The sequence below is a fragment of the Lathyrus oleraceus genome, chromosome 4 (genome assembly GCF_024323335.1).
Source record: "Lathyrus oleraceus cultivar Zhongwan6 chromosome 4, CAAS_Psat_ZW6_1.0, whole genome shotgun sequence".
NCBI classification, from domain to species: domain Eukaryota; kingdom Viridiplantae; phylum Streptophyta; class Magnoliopsida; order Fabales; family Fabaceae; genus Lathyrus; species Lathyrus oleraceus.
The window spans coordinates 254224512-254245251 of NC_066582.1; the positions used below are offsets into that span (position 1 = coordinate 254224512).

General features: G+C 33.8%; 1 protein-coding gene across 1 annotated transcript; it reads left to right on the top strand.

The window, feature by feature from the left end:
• The first annotated feature begins 7704 nt into the window (after positions 1-7704).
• LOC127074936 (cyclin-dependent protein kinase inhibitor SMR6) lies at positions 7705-8448 on the top strand. Its single transcript, XM_051016359.1, has one exon. The coding sequence runs from the start codon at positions 7912-7914 to the stop codon at positions 8278-8280; it is 369 nt and encodes a 122-aa protein (XP_050872316.1). The 5' UTR covers positions 7705-7911; the 3' UTR covers positions 8281-8448.
• The last annotated feature ends 12292 nt before the right edge of the window (positions 8449-20740 follow it).

The window sequence follows — 20740 nt, forward strand, 5'->3', positions numbered from 1 at the left end:
AGCATGATCATTGTTCTAGTGATTGTCCAGAAAGGCGGAAGTATCAAGAAACTTATGCAAAGCTGGCGTAACATGAAGAAGAAGAGATGTAACTGATGGTTACAACGAGAGATGGAGAGAGATTTAAGGACCAATGGTACTTGGAATCAGGATGCTCATCACACATGTCTGAAAGGAAAGATTGATTTGTCAACATAAAACCCTCGATGAAGAACATGGAGAAATTTGAAAATGACAATACTCTAGCAGCTTAAGGTGTTGGTGATGTTCTGATTATGTGGAAAGATGGCAAGAAGTCAGTAATTTCAAATGTGTTTTTCATACCAGGCATGAAGAACAATTTTCTCATCATAGGGCAGTTAGTCGAAAAGAACTACAAGGTATTGATCGAACACAAGATGATAAGAGTTCTCGACTCAAATGGAAGGTTGATCTTGAAGGCTCCAATGTCTCAGAATAGAACCTTCAAGATTGAGCTTAATGTGATGGAACAAAAGTGCCTTGTAACAACAGCTAGCAGAAATGAATGGATATGGCATTCTAGACTTTGTCATCTCAATTTCAAAGACATCATGAATTTGAAGACAAGAAATATGGTTTCAGGATTACCAGAAATCGATATTCCAAACGAAGTGTGTGAAGAATGTGTGTAGGAGAAGCAACACAAGAACAACTTCAATAAGGATGCAGGAAGTAAGTCGAAGGCAATTCTTGAAGTCATATACTATGATGTATGTGGTCCTATGCAGGTGGATTTGATTGGAGGTAACAAATAATTTATTACATTCATAGATGATTTCAGTCGAAAACTATGGGCTTACCCGATCAAGAAGAAAAGCAAAGTGATTGAGGTATTTGCCAAGTTTAAATCTATGGTCGAAAGACAAAGCGGTCGAAAGATCAAGATTCCGAGGACTGATGGTGGTGGAGAATATGTGTTGAAAGACTTTGATGCATTATGTGTGAAAGAAGGGATTATGCATGAGGTGGTGCCATCCTACACTCTATAGCAGAATGGAGTCACAGAAAGGAAGAATATAACCATCATGAATATGGTGAGAAATATGTTGAAAGGCAAGCATCTACACTATGACTTATGGGGAGAGGTTGTGTTGACTACATCATATATCCTGAACATATGTCATATGAAGAAGCTAGAAGGAATCATGTTGTCTGGTGTCGAGCCTAACTTGAGTCATTTGAAGGTGTTTGGATCTATAACACATAGACATGTGCCAGATCAGTTGAGAAGAAAACTTGATGACAAGTCGAGTCATATGATCCTGATAGGATATCATTCGAATATAGGATACAAGTTGTTCGACCCAGTGAACAAGCAAGTGGTGATCAGCAGGGACGTGATCATATATGAGCTTAAGGAATGAGATTGGACTGAGAATGCTAAGAAGGATTTAGTGAGAATCTTATGTGATGAACCAGCTAGTGAAGTCGAAAGAGAAGTTCGACAAGAAGTCAGAGGTGAAGCAGGCCCAAGCAGACCTCAAAGAACAACACATGCCTACAAGGTTGCAAGAATGTGTGATTACATCAGATGATGTGGTCAATGAAGAATGTGAGCTGGTACACTATGCTTTCTACACAGATGTTGAACCAGTCAATATAGTTGAGGCATTGAACGATTCGAAGTGGGTGAAAGCAATGAAAGAAGAACTGAAGTCAATCGAAGTCAACAACACTTGGTCACTTATCGAATTGCCCCGAATTGCCCCAAAACAAGAAGGTAATCGATGTGAAGTGGGCATACAAGGTGAAGTTGAATCGCAAAGGAGAAGTGACTCGATACAAGGTGATACTTGTGGCGAAAGGATTTCTTCAGAGAGAAGGAATCGACTTCGACGAAGTTTTTGTACCTGTTGCTAGGATCGAAAAACAGGTTGGTTGTTGGTCTAGCAAACATGAACAATTGGAAGATGTGTCAAATGGATGTGAAACGTGCATTCCTTAATGGCCTCTGAAAAGAAGAAGTTTATGTTACACAACCAGTTGGGTTTATGAAACAAGGCAAAGAAAGAAAGGTGTACAGACTGCATAAAGCCCTGTACAAATTTTAACAAGCTCCAAGAGCTTGGAACAAGAAGATAAATGACTTTCTAAGGGAGAAGGAATTTGTAAAGTGTAAAACTGAACATGGAGTATATGTAAGAAGAAGCAAGAGTGAATTGCTTACACTATGTCTCTATGTGGATGGCTTGTTCATAACAGGTAGTTGCAAGAAGGAGATCGAAGACTTCAAAGGTGATCTCAACAAGGAATTCAAAATGTCAGATTTGGGTGACATTTCATATTTCCTTGGCATCGAATTCTACAAGAGTGGTAGAGGTTTGATGATGCATCAAAGAAGGTATGCAGACAAAATACTCAAGAGATTTGAGATGCAAGATTGCAACCTAACTTCAAATCCAGTTGAACCCAGATTACAACTGTCGAAAGATTCAGATGAAGATGATGTCGACCCAACCCAATATAGAAGACTTATTAGGTCACTTCGATACATTTTTCACACAAGCCCTGACTTAGCATACAATGTAGGTATGGTGAGTAGATTCATGCAGAAGGCAAAGGTATCACATCTAGCAACGACGAAGAGGATACTAAGGTATTTGAAAGGAACTCTTGACTATGACATTTTGTCTCCTGCAACTGATGAAGGAAAAGAATGCAAACTAGTGTGATACACTGACTCAAGTTGCTTGGAGTTCGAGAAAGGAGCTAGTAATGGCATTATCGTTGTGCGAAGCAGAATACATAGATGCTTTCCTTTGTGCATGTCAAGCAACATGGATGGTGAATCTGGTCGAAGAGATGACAACGAAGAGTCATGGAGCAATTACCATGAAGATCGACAACATGTCAGCTATCAATCTGGCGAAGAATCTGATAGCACATGGTCGAAGCAAGCACATTGAAATGAGGTTTCATTATCTTCGAGAGCAGGTAACAGATGGGAAGATGAATGTGAACACTGCAGAACTGAGAATCAGATTGCAGACATCATGACGGAGGGAATGCAGATTGAAGTGTTCAGAAGACTAAGAGCTATGATTAGTGTAGATAGCTTAGACACAATGAATTAAGTGTTGTGTTGAATTGTAATTCCTTGTGTTAAAGCAAGTTGCTCGACAAAAGCAAGGAAGTGTCGAATCACCTAGTGTGTTGAGTTATATTAGTGTGTCGAAGTGTCGAAACATGTTGCTTCACATAGGATTTTGGCTTAGGTCTATTTTTAGTAGTGTTAACTATTTTGAGCTTTTACAATTTTAGGCTTTGGCTTAGTGAGCAAGCTAAACTAAATCTATAAATAGAGGGAGTAACCCTTATTCTTGTAACGTTGAATTCATAACATTGTATTTATAGAATTTTACAGTTGCAAAGTGAATAAAAAAGTTTTCCACAGGGTGTGGGTAGAAAGAAACTCTACCAAAAATATTCTTCTTCTCCATCGTTCTTTTTTTTTTCTTTCTCAATTGTTCTTCTCTTTTTTCATTGTTATTGTGTAGATGATAACAATCTTGTTCATCAAGATTGATAAAATTCTCCATAGATTGTAGTGGATTTTCAATAAAATATTTATTTTTCTATTTTCTATTTTATCTTTTTATAATAAATAATTAAAATTATTATTGACAAATGCATTACTAATATTGCATTACATTTTTAAAATGACAAGCAGTAAATAATAAATATAATATTTTAATTAATTTTATAAATAAAAAAAGAGTTTAATTGAAATAAACTGACAGTATAAAAGGATTTTACACCGTCAGTTAATTATAGACGTCGGATATTAAAAGAAGTTTGACTTTTATTTTAATTTTAAAAATCTATAAAGTAATACAAACGGATGATGATGATGAATCGACGGTGTAAAACTTTTTACACTGACAGTGTATAGTAATTAATCTCATAAAAAAATTGACTTTTTTTAATTTATTAAATAATCAACATATCTGACATGCAGTAAATAATATTTTTTTTTATAAATATGACTGAGATATATAAATATGACGAGATAGTAGTATTTGTATTTTTTTAAAAGTGATTAGGATAATTTTTTTTCGAATGGTTGATGATGATGTTATATTATATGATTCCCTATAAAAAAGCATTTTGAGAAAGTTTGGGCAAAAGAAAAAGACGCTTGTTTTAAAAAAAGAAAAAAGAAAGACGCTTTGTATTTGGAGCTGTTGTTGATCCCAATAACATAAAACAAATGGCGCCAAATTTCAACCCTCTCTCTCCCATTTTTTTCCACCAAAATATTGGCGCCAAATTCAACCAAATATTTTTTCTGACCTAATGTGTATAATATTCTATTATATTATAAAATAATTTTGTTTGAAATACACATTCTGGTCTAAAAATACATCAAAATTAAGGACATTCCAAATTTTGAGAAAAGAGAAAATATTATCATTGAATCCATACTAAATACAATGTTCATTTGTTGTCTAATGGTTATTTTCAATTTTTCTTTTGTTTCTTCATTGATAAAAATTAATTTAATTTAAAAATGAGTAAAAATTGTTTTTTATTTGAATATATTTATGTAAAATGAATTGAATAATAAATTCTACATTTAAACTTAAAAAATTATAAAATAACTTTAAATTAAAATTAGTTCTTAATCCAAATTTAATACTATTCAAGAATGAACAAACATGTCAATTAATTTCATATATTTGAAATTTTAAAACTTGTTGAATGATTCATAAAGTGAATGGTACACAAGCATATTTTTTTCTAGAGTGTCGAATAAGAATTGTGTTATTATCCCTCCTTATCAATTTTTTTGGAACTAGTTTAAAAGAAGATGACATGATTATCAAAATTTTCAAAGTCGAGTATAAGATTAGTCTTGAATCGTCCGAAAAGGAGATCCTCCGTTAAAATTTCAAGACTTGTATGATAAATTGAATGTTTTCTAGACACCTATGATAAATTACTTCTTTGGAGAATTATTTGGACATTTAAAAAGATTTTTAGTTGATATAAATTATGGGTTGAAAGAGAAGATTATGATTTTTTTTTGTTAATGTTGATTATAAAAAAATTTCATTTTTTTCCGCAATATCACATATGTGACATTTTTGTAAACTTGTTAAAATGGATCAAAAGAAAGGGATAACTAATGAAAAGCATGAACACATAGGAAATAAATCTATGTCAATTCAAAAGGATTCTTTAAAAAATTAATTAATTGAGTATGTCTAAAATATGCTGATAATGATCCTTTTCTGGGATTAGTGGATTATGCTAAATTGAAAATCATCATTGATGGAAGAGATTTTAAATTTTGATACCTTGCATCAAAAAGACATAGGTGTTCAAAGTAATGAAAATTTGAGTGGTTTAGCAAGTATAGTAACATAAAATTAACAAAAATCGTTAGTGAAATTCATATTCAATTGACATTCTATTTTAAGAGGATCATTAAGAGGATATAATAGCAAATTCAATTATTTAGAGAGGTATTTCCGGTGACATAGTCTAACTTGTCAAACTTCGGTGCATATATTATTCATGACACACAAGTTTTAGGATTAATTTCTACAAAAACCTAACAAATTATGATTTTTCTGAGTGAATCTTGAACAAACATGACTCAATGAGATCGTTGATTTGGATAAAAACATAGGTTAATAATTTTATTTGGTGGCTCTAAGAAAAAGGAAGAACAAGAAGAGATAGTTGGCGAGCAAATGATTTAAAGTGGATTTTTTTATCGTTCACTTCACTAATTTCTTTGGTAGGAGTTGCTATTCATGTTCTTTATGCTTTCTATTTGTTTTGGTTTTCTTTCGCAGTTTTTGTTCTTCTTGAAAATTTGATTTTGTCCCCTTCACACACACACACATATATATATATATATATATATATATATATATATATATATATATATATATATATATATATATATATATATATATATATATATATATATATTATATAATATATATATAATATATATATTATATATATATATATATATATTATATATATATATATATATATATATATATATATTATATATATATATATATATATATATATATATATTTCTTCCCTTTAATAAATGTTTAGGGTACTGTAGCAATAGACCCTATGCATCCATCCCATTTTAGTGAAAAAATAAAATAAATCTCAATATAAAATTACCTAAATTTTTATATTGAAAAAAAAAGTAAAGTTAATGATATAAAAAAGATGAGATTAATTGAAATACACTATCAGTGTAAAAGAATTTTACACCGTCACTTAATTATAGACGTTGAATATTAAAAGAAGTTTGACTTTTATTTTAAAAATCTATAAAGTAATACAAACGGGTGATGGTGATGAATCGATAGTGTAAAACTTTACACTGACAGTGTATAGTAATTAATTTCGAAAAAGACTTTTACCCAAAAATAAATAAACATGCTCGAAAAAGTTTGGGTAATAAAAAGTCGAAAAAGTTTTGGATAATAAAAAATTTTGACATGTACCTTCAAATAAATTTTTATTTAGATTAAGACTGATCAAAATAATTCTCACGCCATAATAGTTAAAATTTAAGTTCAAACTTTAAACACAATAATTAAGTAATATAATAAAGAATTTTTATGTCCGTTTTAGATATAAGAACTCTCGCAATTTTTTCATTTGGAAAGAATGTCTCGTTGAATTAAGGAATATGGGTGTATTATATAAATTATTCTTAGACTTGATAACCTAACAATGGGGTATTACTTTGACCCGTCCGTAACAGTAATCCCTTCGATCAAGGCTAAGGGAAGGGTGCTAACATGTTGATTTGACCTCTCATTTTAACGTTAATATTTCGACTGATCTCAAGTTTGCGTCACTGAAACTATGAGATATTGTCCGCTTTAGGTATGACTTTTTTCTTTAGAAAAGATACACGTTGAATATATATATATATATATATATATATATATATATTATATATATATATATATATATATATATATATATATATAAAAATAAACTATCCTTTGATGTCGATCTCAAGCTCGCATCACCGCAAGTATGATGTATTATCTGCATTGAGTAAGAGAATTCTTATGACATTGTCCTTTAAAAAAGACTAATTGTTAGATTGAAATTTATGGATATTGTATATAAAATGCTCTTAGTCTCGGAAAAACATGAAATTGTTTTGACCAGCCTAAAACAATTGCTTCCGAGTCAAGACTAAGGAGCATGATGCAAATTTTAAAATTTCAAAAATACTCTTTCTATCGACTTCAAACTCGGACTATCACGACTATAAGATATTGTTCGCTTTGGATATGAAAATCCTCATATTTTTTTTTAAAAGATATTTTTCGTTAAGTTTAAGTATATGAATGATGTATATAATTAGACTCGATTTGTAAATTAGAACTATTTTGGTCAAATAAAAGTTAAATTTTAAACTTTAAATAAAATTAATTTACTAAATTTTACTTATCTTTGAATAAAAAATTAATTATTTTTTTACACAAAATTCTATGGATAGGTTTTTAACAAATGCTCTTCAAGCACAAGTTAACCTCACCCATAATTATTTAATAATTTTATCTATATATCATACCATATGTTAAGTAATTATCACTGACATCCCTCTTCTTCTGATTGGTTAATGTTATTATATTATTTTAGTTTATTAAAATGTTATTGTCTTTGCTTATGTCACGAGTTTCCTCGGGTTCTCTCTTGTTTCCTTTTCCATTCTTCTTTTCCCACACGCAACTTTCAACATCACACCCCTCTCTCCTACATTTAATACCATATCTTACTCTTTTCTCTTTCCATCTCTCAAAAATCTCTTCTCTTTTCCCTCTTCTCCACCCTTTTTCATTTCTCAACATTTTCATTTCTTCATATTCCTCACTTTATTACTACAATATGGGGTACTCAGAGAAAGCACAAGTAGAAGGAGGAATTGAGTCAGAAAATAATCGAAAATGGGTTATAGCTGGAATTTCTTTACGAGCTCCATTGAAGCCAATTTTAACAATTCCTATAGAAAAACAACAACAACAACAGAAAGAAGAAGAAGAAGAAGTTGAAATTGTTACAGAGGAAGAATGTTCAACACCGACAAACGAGGAATCAAAAATTCCAACGTTGTTCACGTGTCCACCTGCTCCTAGAAAGCAAAAATCTTCTTTGAAGTGGAACAGGAACTATCAAGGTAGTGGTAGTGTTGTAAGAGAGTTTTTTACAGCGCCTGATTTAGAAACCGTCTTTGTAAGACATGTTGAAACTGCGTAAAGGTTATAATAACCTTAGTTTTTAGCTAGGTGTAATAGCTCTTGTTATGTTATGTACCTTAGTTAATTTTCTGTGTATTTTTTTTTTCTAGTTATAGAGTTTCCTTTAGATTTGGACTATTTTGTATAGAGCTTTCTCAAAATGAATAAAATTATTTGTATGATTGAAGCTCTGTTTTAATGATAATTGTGAATTAGTTTTGGTTTCCTAATTAAACTTTGCATGTTTCTATCATATTTTTTTTGTTATGGTTAAAAATTAAGGATTTCCTTGTTTGAAAATAGTCTCTCTCTCTGATTCCATGTACTATGTTGAGTTTAGAAGAAATTATTTACTGTTTATTTAGGCATATACTAGGATATACTAATAACATAAATACAAAAGATTTATGGTTGATTTTTTGGATTAAAAATCTAATAAATTTAAATATAAAATATAAGAATTCATATTCATATTCATATTCATATTCATATTCATATTCAAAACCAAAAGCTATTAAGTTATAGATTGGAGAAATTTGATGAAAGATGGGGTGTGTGAGTGTGCATGATGATGCGAAAAAGTGACAAAATTGAAGTCAAAATCAAAGATAAGTTGGCAGCCAATAGACGATAGTTTAGTTGCCAAATGCGAATTTCTTTTCAAAGAGGTTGGCTGATGCTGCACGGCTGCTTTCTTGATTGACTAAGATTAAATTAAAGCCCCACCCCCCACACACACCTCCTTACCTATATCACTTTATTTTTACTATCCTCTTATCTTCACTTTTTTGAGTTTTCTGTCTTACATGCTTTTTATAAATAGTAATTGTGTTTATTTCAACACTACAAATAGATTTTCTACGTGATATTGAATATATTTTTTTAAATACTTTTTATGCACTTTAAAAATATTCATACAAATCAAATAACATTGTATTTGAAATCACTGTTGAATTGTAATTTTTTGTGTTGAACTACCTAGTGTGTTGAGTAGTGTTAGTTATTTTAGGCTATTATAATTTTGAACTTTTATAGTTTTGGGCTTTGACTTGAGGTCCAAGTTAACCTAAATTTATAAATAGATGGAGTAACCCTTATTTTGTAATAGAGGTGAATAGAGCATTCATAACATTGTATTCACAGTATTTTGTAGTTGCAAAGTGAATAAGAAGTTTTCTACAGTTTGTGGACAGAGAGAAACTCTGCAGAAGTATATTACTTTTTTCCTTCATCGTTCTATACACTCTCTCTTTCTCCATTGTTCTTCTCTTTTCGTTGTTATTGTGCGGGTAGTTACAATCTTGTTCATCAAGATTGATTGAAATTCTCCATAGGTTTTGGGGGATTTTCAACATCTGGTATCAAGAGCTCCGGTTTAATCGATTCGTGGGAAGAAAATCACCATGGCAACGAATCATCCAAACATGTATCTTCCAGCAAATCTTCCGATTCTCAAGAACAATAATTATGAGAATTGGTGCAAGCAGATAAATGTTATGTTTTGTTATCAAGATCTTTGGGATCTTGTGAAGGAAAGAGTAACAACGCTTGCAGAAGCCGCGACGGATCAAGAAAAAGCTGCACATAAAGAATTGAAGAAGAAAGATTATAAATCTCTCTTTATAATCCATCAATGTGTTGATGCAAATAACTTTGAAAAGGTTAGTGATGTAGAGTCAACGAAAGAAGCATGGGAAATTCTGGAGAAATCGTTTGGAGGCGCAGAGAAGGTGAAAGAGGTGAGGTTACAAACACACAAAAGAACATATGAATTGCTTCAGATGGAAGACAATGAAAGCATAATTGATTTCTTCACCAAGGTTACGAAACTGGTGAATCAAATCAAGGTATGTGGAGAAGTGTTGACATCAAGATCTGTTGTTGGAAATATCTTGAGGTCGTTGGCTCCAAAGTTCGACCATGTGGTAGTAGCCATAGAAGAGTCGAAAGATTTGTCAAAATTGACAAAGGAAGAGCTTCAAGGGACGCTTGAATCTCATGAACAAAGAATGGCTGAAAGAGCTGCAGGAAAGTCGAAGAGTGATATGGCTTTGCAGACTCAATCCGCAAAAGAAAGAAAAGGAAAAGGAAGCTGGAATGGAAACAAAGGTAGATGAGGTTACAACAATTCGAGTGGTCGAAATCAGCAAGAAGGAAACTGGTCGAATCAGAGAAAACCCTGGAACCAAGGCAACCAAAGAGGTGGTGCTGCAGATAGAGGAAGAGGTGGTGGTCAAAAGCCAGACAAGAGTCACATTCAGTGTTACAATTGTCAAAGGTATTGTCATTATTCTAGTGATTTTCCAGAAAAGCAGAAGAATCAAGAAACTTATGCAAAGCTGGCAAAACATGAAGAAGAAGAGACGTTGTTAATGGTTACAACAAGAGAAGAAAAGAGATTCAAGGACCAGTGGTACTTGGACTTAGGATGCTCATCACACATGTTTGGAAGAAAAGATTGGTTTGTCAACATAAAGCCCTCAATGAAGAACATGGTGAAGTTTGCAAATGACAACACTCTAACAGCTGAAGGTGTTGGTGATGTTCTGATTATGAGGAAAGATGGCAAGAGGTCAGTAATTTCAAATGTGTTGTACATACCAGACATGAAGAGTAATTTGCTCAGCATAAGGCAGTTGGTTGAAAAGAACTACAAGGTGTCGATCGAAGACAAGATGATGAGAGTTCTCGACTCAAATGGAAGGTTGATCTTGAGGGCTCCAATGTCTCAAAATAGAACCTTCCAGATTGGACTAAATGTGATGGAGCATAAGTTCCTTGCAACAGCAGCCATCAGAGATGAATGGATATGGCATTACAGACTTGACCATCTTAATTTCAAAGACATTAGAGATTTGAAGAGAAGAAATATGGTTTCAGGATTACCAGAAATCAACATTCCAAATAAAGTGTGTGAAGAATGTGTGCATGCAAAGCAACATAAGAACATCTTCAGTAAGGATGCATGAAGCAAGTCGAAGGAAATTCTTGAAGTCATATACTCTGATGTATGCGGTCCTCTCCAGGTGGATTCGATTGGAGGTAACAAATACTTTGTTACATTCATAGATGATTTCAGTCAAAAATTGTGGTCTTACCTGATCTAGAAGAAAAGTGAAGTGATCGAGGTATTTTCCAAGTTTAAATCTATGGTCGAAAGACAGAGCGGTCGAAAGATTAAGATTTTGAGAACTGATGGTGGTGGAGAATATGTATCGAAAGACTTCGATGCATTATATATGAAAGAAGGGATTGTGCATGAGGTGGTGCCACCCTACACTCCGCAGCAGAATGGAATCGCAAAAAGGAAGAATAGAACCATTATGAATATGGTTAGAAGTATGTTGAAAGGCAAGTATTTACCCAATGAATTACGGGGAGAAGCTGTGTCGATTGTGTCGCACCTCGAAAAAATGATAATGCGATCCCTCGCGATAGGACGCGGAAAAAATATTGTTCGAAATAGAGTCGCCACCGAACTTTATTTATTCCGATGAAGGAATAGGAAAATATCGATAAAACCTTTAGAAAATAGAATAATGGTCGTCGCAACCTTATTCGGGTTCGGGAGTCGATTACGTGAGGGGAAGGTATTAGCACCCATCACGTCCGTTGTACTTAACGGGAACCTTTTAGTCTGATTTTGCTATTTGACTGTTAATTGACTGCTTTTCGCTTGCTTCGAGTGATTAGAATTGATGATAGATATGGGTGAAGACCTCAGGAGGGGGAAATGGGAGGTTTTTTATTAGTGTGCTCGCGAAGATACAACAATCTTCTGCCTACGTATCCTTATGGTGCAATAAGGAAATCAGAGCATTCGTAGTTCGGGCTACTACGAATATTTGGTGTGTTCGGTTTTGATGAACGACTATGTAGGTCGGCGTTCTAACGGCTAAACGCTGGCTTGTCTACTCTCGGTGGAGGCTCTAGCACTGGTTTGTTGTGCGCATTAGAAAGGATTGACAGTGTTCTTTTTGAAAGGGTTTTGGTCACGCGGGGGTGACAAGTTGATTTGATGTGTTTGGGTGTTTTGGTTTGGGTTGTTTCAATCGCACGGGGGCGAAAAGTTTGATTTGACTTGTTTGAGGTGTTTTGAAGAACGACGAAAGATTGAGCAATATGGTGTACACCAATCATCCAATTCTTTCGAGGAATAATAAGGTGACCGCCTTCTATTCCTTTTTCGTTCGAATTATTTTGAAAGTTTGTTTGTGGATGTTGAATACGCACGGTAGTGAGGCGTACGCCTCCTACTTGCTTATTCAAAGAATAATGAGGCGTACGCCACTTATTCCTTTATCCAAGTTTATTTAGCGTGTTTTAGTCGGAAGTCGATAATTTGTGTAATATGGCGTACGCCAATTATTCAAATAATCGAGAGACTGCGAGGCGTACGCCTCCCATCTTTTATCATCCGAGGTTTAATTTAAGAAAGACATGTTTTTAGATATTTGTATTTGATTTGCGGAAATAGTTTGAATTTTGGATTGGTAGGTTTGGATTTAAAGATGATTTGAGCAATGTGGCATACACCAATTATTCAAATAATCAAGGAATGGTGAGGCGTACGCCTCCCATTCTCTATTGAAGTTTAAGTTGTAATTCATTTTGTGAAATTAGATTTGATATAAGAGGTGATTTGAAATTGTATGTTTTAAGGTTTTAATTTGATGACGAAGATTCGAGCAATGTGGCGTACACCAATTATTCGAATAATCAAAAGATAGTGAGGCGTACGCCTGCTATCCTTAATTATCGGAAATAATGAATTATATGGTTGTAGAATTTGTAGTTAATTTAGAAGATGTGATTTGAATGATGTATGATTAAGGTTTAATCGGGTGACAAGAACTCGAGCAATATGGCGTACGCCAATTATTCAAGTGCTTGAGAAATAGTGAAGCGTACGCTTCCTATCTCCTTTTCATCCCAAGTTTATGTTTAAAAGAAAAATTCTTTTGAAATTGAATGGTTTGGAAAAATGATTTGAATTTGTGTTTATGAATGAAATGAATTTTATTTAGTGTATTATTTCATCTACTCGATTAATCAATAACCAAGTAGGTTTCATTGTAAGGAAGCCCAAGAGTAAGCTATGTAAGGTTGATGGCGATGCGAAGAGCAATCGACTTACAAAGGTGTTTTAAAATGGGCTCGATGTTTGAATCGAGAATTGTGTGATGTGTTTTTTTGAAATTGGTTTGTGTTGTTGATGAATTGAAATTGAATTAAATCAATAAATTTCTAATTAACCAAATTAATTTTCTTAAGATTTGATTGAATCAAAATAATTAAGTTAATTAATTTTAATTAATCGGACTTAGCTCATTAATAAAAAATTCAATTTAATTTAATTAAAAAGTGATAGAAAATAACTAGCAATGTTAGTTTAATGGGTTAAATGAAATCGGTCACAATGTGCTCCTGAACCGGTTTATACATATCGACCATCGAAACGTCGTATGCGAAGATGAAAACACGGTGAAATATTCAATTACTTTATTGAACTGTTGGTGGCATAGCGACATGAGTCGTCGAATCCATTAATTAAATCGGGCAAGCATGGGACAAGATAATAATATAACTCTATTTCCATATTTACATAGCGACCAAAGCTAAAACGAGTGTCATAACAGTAGCATAGTATATCCTTAAAAGCATAGCATATCCTTGAAGCGCAGTATCTTATGATTACCTACAGGATTGTTGCAACATCTTAAGCAGTATATGCACTACCAACATATATATTTTCCCAGAAATTTAATAACCTGGACTCAAGAAATCCAACAACAAAATTGGAACGGAAACAACTTAGCAATTGAAATCATCAAAAAAAAAAAAAACCTACACACACCAATTGAATATATGACTAAAGTGACTTTAGTAACAATTTCAGAGTTTAATGTAAACCCACATTCTAAACAAAATGTTGAACGCAACAGACCAACAAACTTCTGCAACACTCAATGCGCCAGTCTCTAGTAGATGATAACAATGAATCCACAGGGAAAAATAAGACAAAAGAAACCTACTATGCATGACACTTATTCATCCTAACGGTTAAAACAATGCTATGAAACAAAATCAATATCACAGAGACCCAACTTTACACAGAATCTTACAGTAGAACAAATAACCAACATAATAAAAATATGGCCTTAGAATGCCGTTACCCACAATGCTGTTGTGTTGGCAATGTTGATGAGTTTGCGCCACTGTAAATTGAGCTTCTTGAAGATATCAGAGTCGGAGATTTCCAACTCGAGCTCGGTTATGGACATGTGGAAGGAGGAGCTTGCGGAATGCTATTGTTGTTGGATTGTTGTGCTGTGGCGGCGAATGCGAAGGAGCTTGGAGGGTGGAGAACTTCGTGACGGTGTATCGGCGACGGCGAAGAGGGTTTGTTGTGTGGGGGTCGATCTTGGTGAGTGATGTGGCTGCGAGACGGAGATGGAGAGAACGGAGAAAAGGGTTGGGTTTCGTCGGAGGTTGAAGGATGATGAAGATGAACGGTGAGGTGAATCGCGATTCACGGTGGGGTTTTTCAGTGGTGAATGAAGATGTGAGTTTGACGGTGAAGGGTGGTTTAGTGGCGGTGGTCGATTTGCATGGTGAGAGAGATGAGGTTGTTGGTGAAGTGGTTTTGTTGGATGAAGGTTAACGGTGAAAATGAAGAGGTTAAGGGATTGTGAGGTCGCGTGAGGAATTTTGTGAAGGCTGTGCGGTGGTTAAAGGGTTTTCGGTGGCGGATGTTGGTGGTAGACGGCAGAGAGGTGGGGTTTCGCCGGTGGTTGAGTTTGTGATGAAGATGGAAGGAGGCGGAGGGTTTTGATGGTAATTCGAAGGTGGTGAAGGTGAGCGATGAAGGGTTAATGACGGCGAGATGTTGGTCGAGGAAGAAGGAGACGTTAGGAAGATGAAGATGAGAATGAATGGTGGTGTGGGTGTGAGAACGAAAGTGAGGGGGATGAAATGAGGGAGTGAGGCGTGTGAGGAGGAGAGAGAGGTTCTGAGAGATTTTGTGGGAAATTTTTGTGAGTTGTCAGATGGAGAGACGTGAGGGATAATAAGAGAAGGACGCGTAGTGAGAGGATCTTTGAGATCTTTTTTTCTGATTTTTTTTGTAACCGTTTGAGAGAGAGAGAAATAACAGCTGTCCATAGAATCCAATGTACACAATATATATTTATTTTTTTCAAACCATTATTATTGATTTAAGAAAATGAAATTATAAGAAAATCTAATTAATATTTAATTTAAATACATTCTAATTACTTTAATTTAAGTAACTAACCAAAAATGTTACTAATTAGAAATAGAAACGAGTATAAGTTTGCTCGAAAAATTAAATCAATCACACCAAAATTGTCAGCACAAAACATATTATTTGAAAAATACACCGTTTCCTCAAATTTTAACGATTCAACCGATTTGTCTGTATTCTCAAATAAATTCATTCTGATTGACATTTTAGGTATTATTCATGATGTAATGTTTGTCATGCTATGCATATGATGCAAAAATAAAAATGAAATCAATTCTATGAAAATTTAAATATGGCCGGACAAAATTAGGGTATGACAGCTGCCCCTATTTAATTAACTTGAACCAGAAGGTAAGAATGACAACAGTTTTCATACATTCGTGGTGGAAGGTAATTAAATACGAAAAGATCCAAATTTTGTCCTTTGAAATGCAATGGGGAAATGCAGAAAGAAAATGCAATGGATTCTAACAGCACCAAAGTAATAGGGGTAGAATGCCAAATCAATGCCAACCCTCGAGTCGACACTCAATCTTGCAAAGGTCGTTTCTGATGTGAGAGCGGAAACCGAACAGGTTCTCTGGCACCAAAAGGACGACAGTAAAATTAATTGCCATCACCAAAAAGATGGTGCACCAGTTGCTTGGAGTTCGAGAAAAGAGCCAGTAGTGGCATTATCATCATGCGAAGCAGAATACATAGCCGCTTCTCTTTGTGCATGTCAAGCAACATGGATGGTGAATCTGGTCGAAGAGATAACATCGAAGAGTCATGGAGCAATTACCATGAAGATCGACAACATGTCAGCTATCAATCTGGCGAAGAATCCGATAGCACATGGTCGAAGCAAGCACGTCGAAATGAGGTTCCATTATCTTCGAGAGCAGGTAGTAGAAGGGAAGATGAATGTGGAACGCTGTAGAACTGAGAATCAGATTGCAGACATCATGACGAAGGGAGTGCAAGTCGAAGTGTTCAGAAGGCTAAGAGCTATGATAAATGTAGATAGATTAGACACAATGAATTAGGTGGTGTGTTGAATTGTAATTCCTTGTGTCGAAGCAGGTTGCTCGACAGAAGCAAGGAAGTGTTGAACCATCTAGTGTGTTGAGTAGTGTTAGCTATTTTGGACTTTTATAATTTTGGGCTTTTATAGGTTTGGGCTTTGTCTAGAGGTCCAAGTTAACCTAAATCTATAAATAGAGGGAGTAACCCTTATTTTGTAATAGTGGTGAATAGAGCATTCATAACATTGTATTCACAGTATTTTGAAGTTGTAAAGTGAATAAGAAGTTTTCCACAGTTTGTGGGCAGAGAGAAACTCTGCAGAATTATATTACTCTTTTCCTTCATCATTCTATACACTCTCTCTTTCTCCATTATTCTTCTATTTTCGTTGTTATTGTGTGAGTAGTTACAATCTTGTTCATCAAGATTGATTGAAATTCTCCATAGGTTTTGGGGGATTTCCAACAATCACAATTTTAATGTCAAAATATGAGTTCTCTACAATATGTACATACATTTTATTCATGATAAATTCTTGAACGGAATATTAATGAAAATGTAAAAACAATATAAAAATGGAGTCACATCGAATATGAACAACTTCATTGATTTGTCTTTTATGAGATATTTATAAATCTACCTGATCATTAGAATTGTAAGTTGAACAAATTTATTTAAGTACAATCTATCTTATAGGGGTGGAAAACGGACACACGTCCCATTTAGGTCTATCTTCCAAAAAACTACAAAATATTGGTCGGGACGGGACAAACATAGTTGAAGGTGCGATCTAAAATATGTTTTGCCCGAAAAAAATGATGGCGGGGTGGGAGAACCTACATACACTACGTCTTTTTAAGTTTAAAATTACAAAAATTTATGAAAATGCATGTGTCCGCTAAAACTTGCACACAAAAAAAAGGGACGGGCCGGGACAAATGTATTAGATAGGTGCGGACCTAAACTCTTAGTCTGCTCCGCAAAAAAGTGTGAGGAAAACAAGCATGCTCGATTGGGTGGACCCGTTGTACCTTATTCAACAAATTGTCTACTAAATAATTTGTTTCGTCTGGCTACTTCGAAGAACCAGGGAGAATATAATCACAAATGATGAAAGTTTTATAACACGTAAAACTAGACTAATAACTGATGCTAATTTTACCATATTGCTATCAATCATAATAGTCCCACTATATTATTAATCAAATACGTAAATATCTGATTAGGTCTCAATTTTCATTTAAATCAATTCTCTTAATTCCATGCACAACAGACAATATTAAACACAAATAATATCATTTACTTGATTAAACAAAGGTTTGTTATAAAGATAATCAAGAAGGATTACATTGTGTCACATGGTAAGGATAAAATCATCCAAGGAGAACTTAATCTAAGTGAAATAGCCAATCATTCTTAAGAGTTTCATGGCTATTACGATTAAAAAGAAAGAAATAAGACTTACAGTGATAAATGATGATTCCCTAATGGTAGCTTTTGTCTCCCCTTCTCCTTGATACAAAAATATGTCTTCGCCTCTTAAAAATTCAGATCATAATGACAAAATATGTTTTACCATTTAAAGAAAAATTCTAAAAACAAGAGACTGCGTCGTTATTAGAACTAACCACACCACTATTGTTCGATTCATCTCTTTTGACAATTTCACAATTCCGTGTCAAAATGTTTGAATATCATCGCTATGCTATTGTAAGCGCCCCTATGACCATTTGTATTTAGATAACTTTGCAATAAGGTATATAGGCACGACACTATTAGATCTAGCCGTTCCGCTATTGTTCGACTACTCTAGTTTGACAATTTTCGCAATTCTCTAGCAAAATGTTTGAATACCATAACTATGTTATTCGCCCATATGGCCATATGTACTTGGATAACACATCTATGAGGTATAGATGCGCCATTACTGATTGTCGTTTGCAAATCTTCTATGTTTTCCTTCCATTTTTTGTGTGCGCCAATTCTTCCCTTTCTTCGTCATAGTAATTTTTAAAGTAAAATATTATAAAAATTTTATGGTTTAGGATGATTACGACTTGATTTGGTATTTTTCATGATTCTTCAGAATCTTTATTAAAAACTAAAAAATAGAAATGCATTAACAGTACAAAAATACTTAAAAATAATGAAATTAACTCCTAAAAATATAATGTGATAGACTCTCATCAATCATCTTTCCAAGTAAGCAAAATCTATATGTCTCAAATGATTCATAAATAAAAGAGTCCATGATTCCATCTTTATTGAGTTTGGAAATATGCTTCTCATTTATTTCGCCTAAACGACAATGTCAAAGGTAAGTCAAATTCAACTGGTTAGATTTCATTGTGTCTAATCTTTTTCTTCTAAATATATATAATCTTATTATAATAATTTTAGTTAAGTCAACCCCAAAGTTTAGCTATTAGATATTTCATTTATCCCATCACATCGACCAGTATAGAACATGCACATGACAATCGGCAAAACCTACATTGTTCGGTACTAGTCTTGATGAATGCTAAATTTTGGAAAACTTATTGTATTAGTATAATTGTGCAAAAGGTATGAAGAGGCGACTGTTTACCTTGAATTTTGGTAAACAAACGCTAGTCTTACAAAATTGATACTTTGTTTACTTACACGATCAACTAGATTGATCCCAGAATATATGTGTATAGTTTATGTTTAAGGTTTGTTTTACTAGTAAGTTCTTCGATGATAATGTTGTAATTAAAAGTAATGCAAATAAGATTTATAGAAAGTATGAAGAAAGAACATAATTTTGACAGGAATGTAAATGGAATGAAAATGAATTTAATATAAATAAATTGACATTGAATGAAAATATGGTGTTCCATACGTACATATTCTTAGAAAACTCTTTTCTTAATAACACTTAGATACTTTGAGTGGTTTTGAGTTTGATACAATACTGAACACCCTGAATCCTAATGCTAAGACTCATATTTATACTACTTCGACAGTAACGGTAACAAACGGTCTTTTCTCCAGAAAATGGCACGTTCTTGCTTGCATGTGTTTCGCCTTTCATAGGCCTCCACTCGTCTTTTGAAGGAACGGATAAGGCTAAAATATGGTTATTAACCTTAATTTGAATTATCTTCGTTGAACTCATCTTCAAACCATTTCAGAAACTTTTGAATCCTATAATGCTATTTCGACAATATAGCAATTTCCTTGCCAAATTCCAGTCGAAAAGGCTTTGCCTAACTCGCGTTGAAGTCGGCTTGGATTTCTTTCAAATATTTCCTTAAGTTTTATATTTTACTTCTTATATCTTTTTGAGTGTCGAAGTTACAGCTAATAAATTGCCCCCCAAAAATGTCTTTTTCGACCAAATGGAGAAATAGACATTTTTTGAAAGCTTTGATGCGACAATCCTTATTATTGTGACGTCATAGTCATCATGACCACTTTTCTACAATGTCCTATCGGAAACGTGTGAACTGTAAACACCATCATTATCCCTATATTGTGGGAGCAGTATAACAACTAAAAGGGCAACCGCCTGCTCAACCAATGAAAAACATACACGCGTCCCACTATTCGTTCCACTTGTCATCACAAAGGAAATGTGAACGAATTTTTCTCTATCTATAAATATTCTTTATCTTCCTCCTTTGTAAACTTTCCATTTCTTGAGCTCATAACCTCTAATTTTCATGGATTCCTTCTTAAAAACAACTTACATAAGCTCTTCCTCTTCTAAAGTTCAAATCTTCAATAGTGGCATCTTCAGAAACCATGAACAACAAAGTTGGCAAACAACATCAAGATTTCTTATCACCCGTAACCCAGATTGAAAAACCATCACTGGTAGGAAATCAAGAATACGTTCCTGAACCTCCTCTCCTTGAAGAAAACCGAAAAATCTATCAATCCCAGGTATTGATTCCTCTCACTATTGCTGGTAAAACTCATGCGTATATGGGTCCTTTGCTTGACCCTATTGCTGATGGTGAAAAACTCAAAAAGTTTTTCCCTACTTATCATCGTACAAAATCCTTAGCCAGTAATCCGGAAACTAATGATTCCTAAGTAAAAATTGTAGATGATAATCAGGCGAAGTCTTTGGCTAAAGCCTTAGAAATAAAAAAGCATATCAATCTAAACTATATGAGTGACGCTCTTAGAGCGTTTCGCTCTGCCCCTTGTCGAAAGACCCTGAACCCTATCTCAC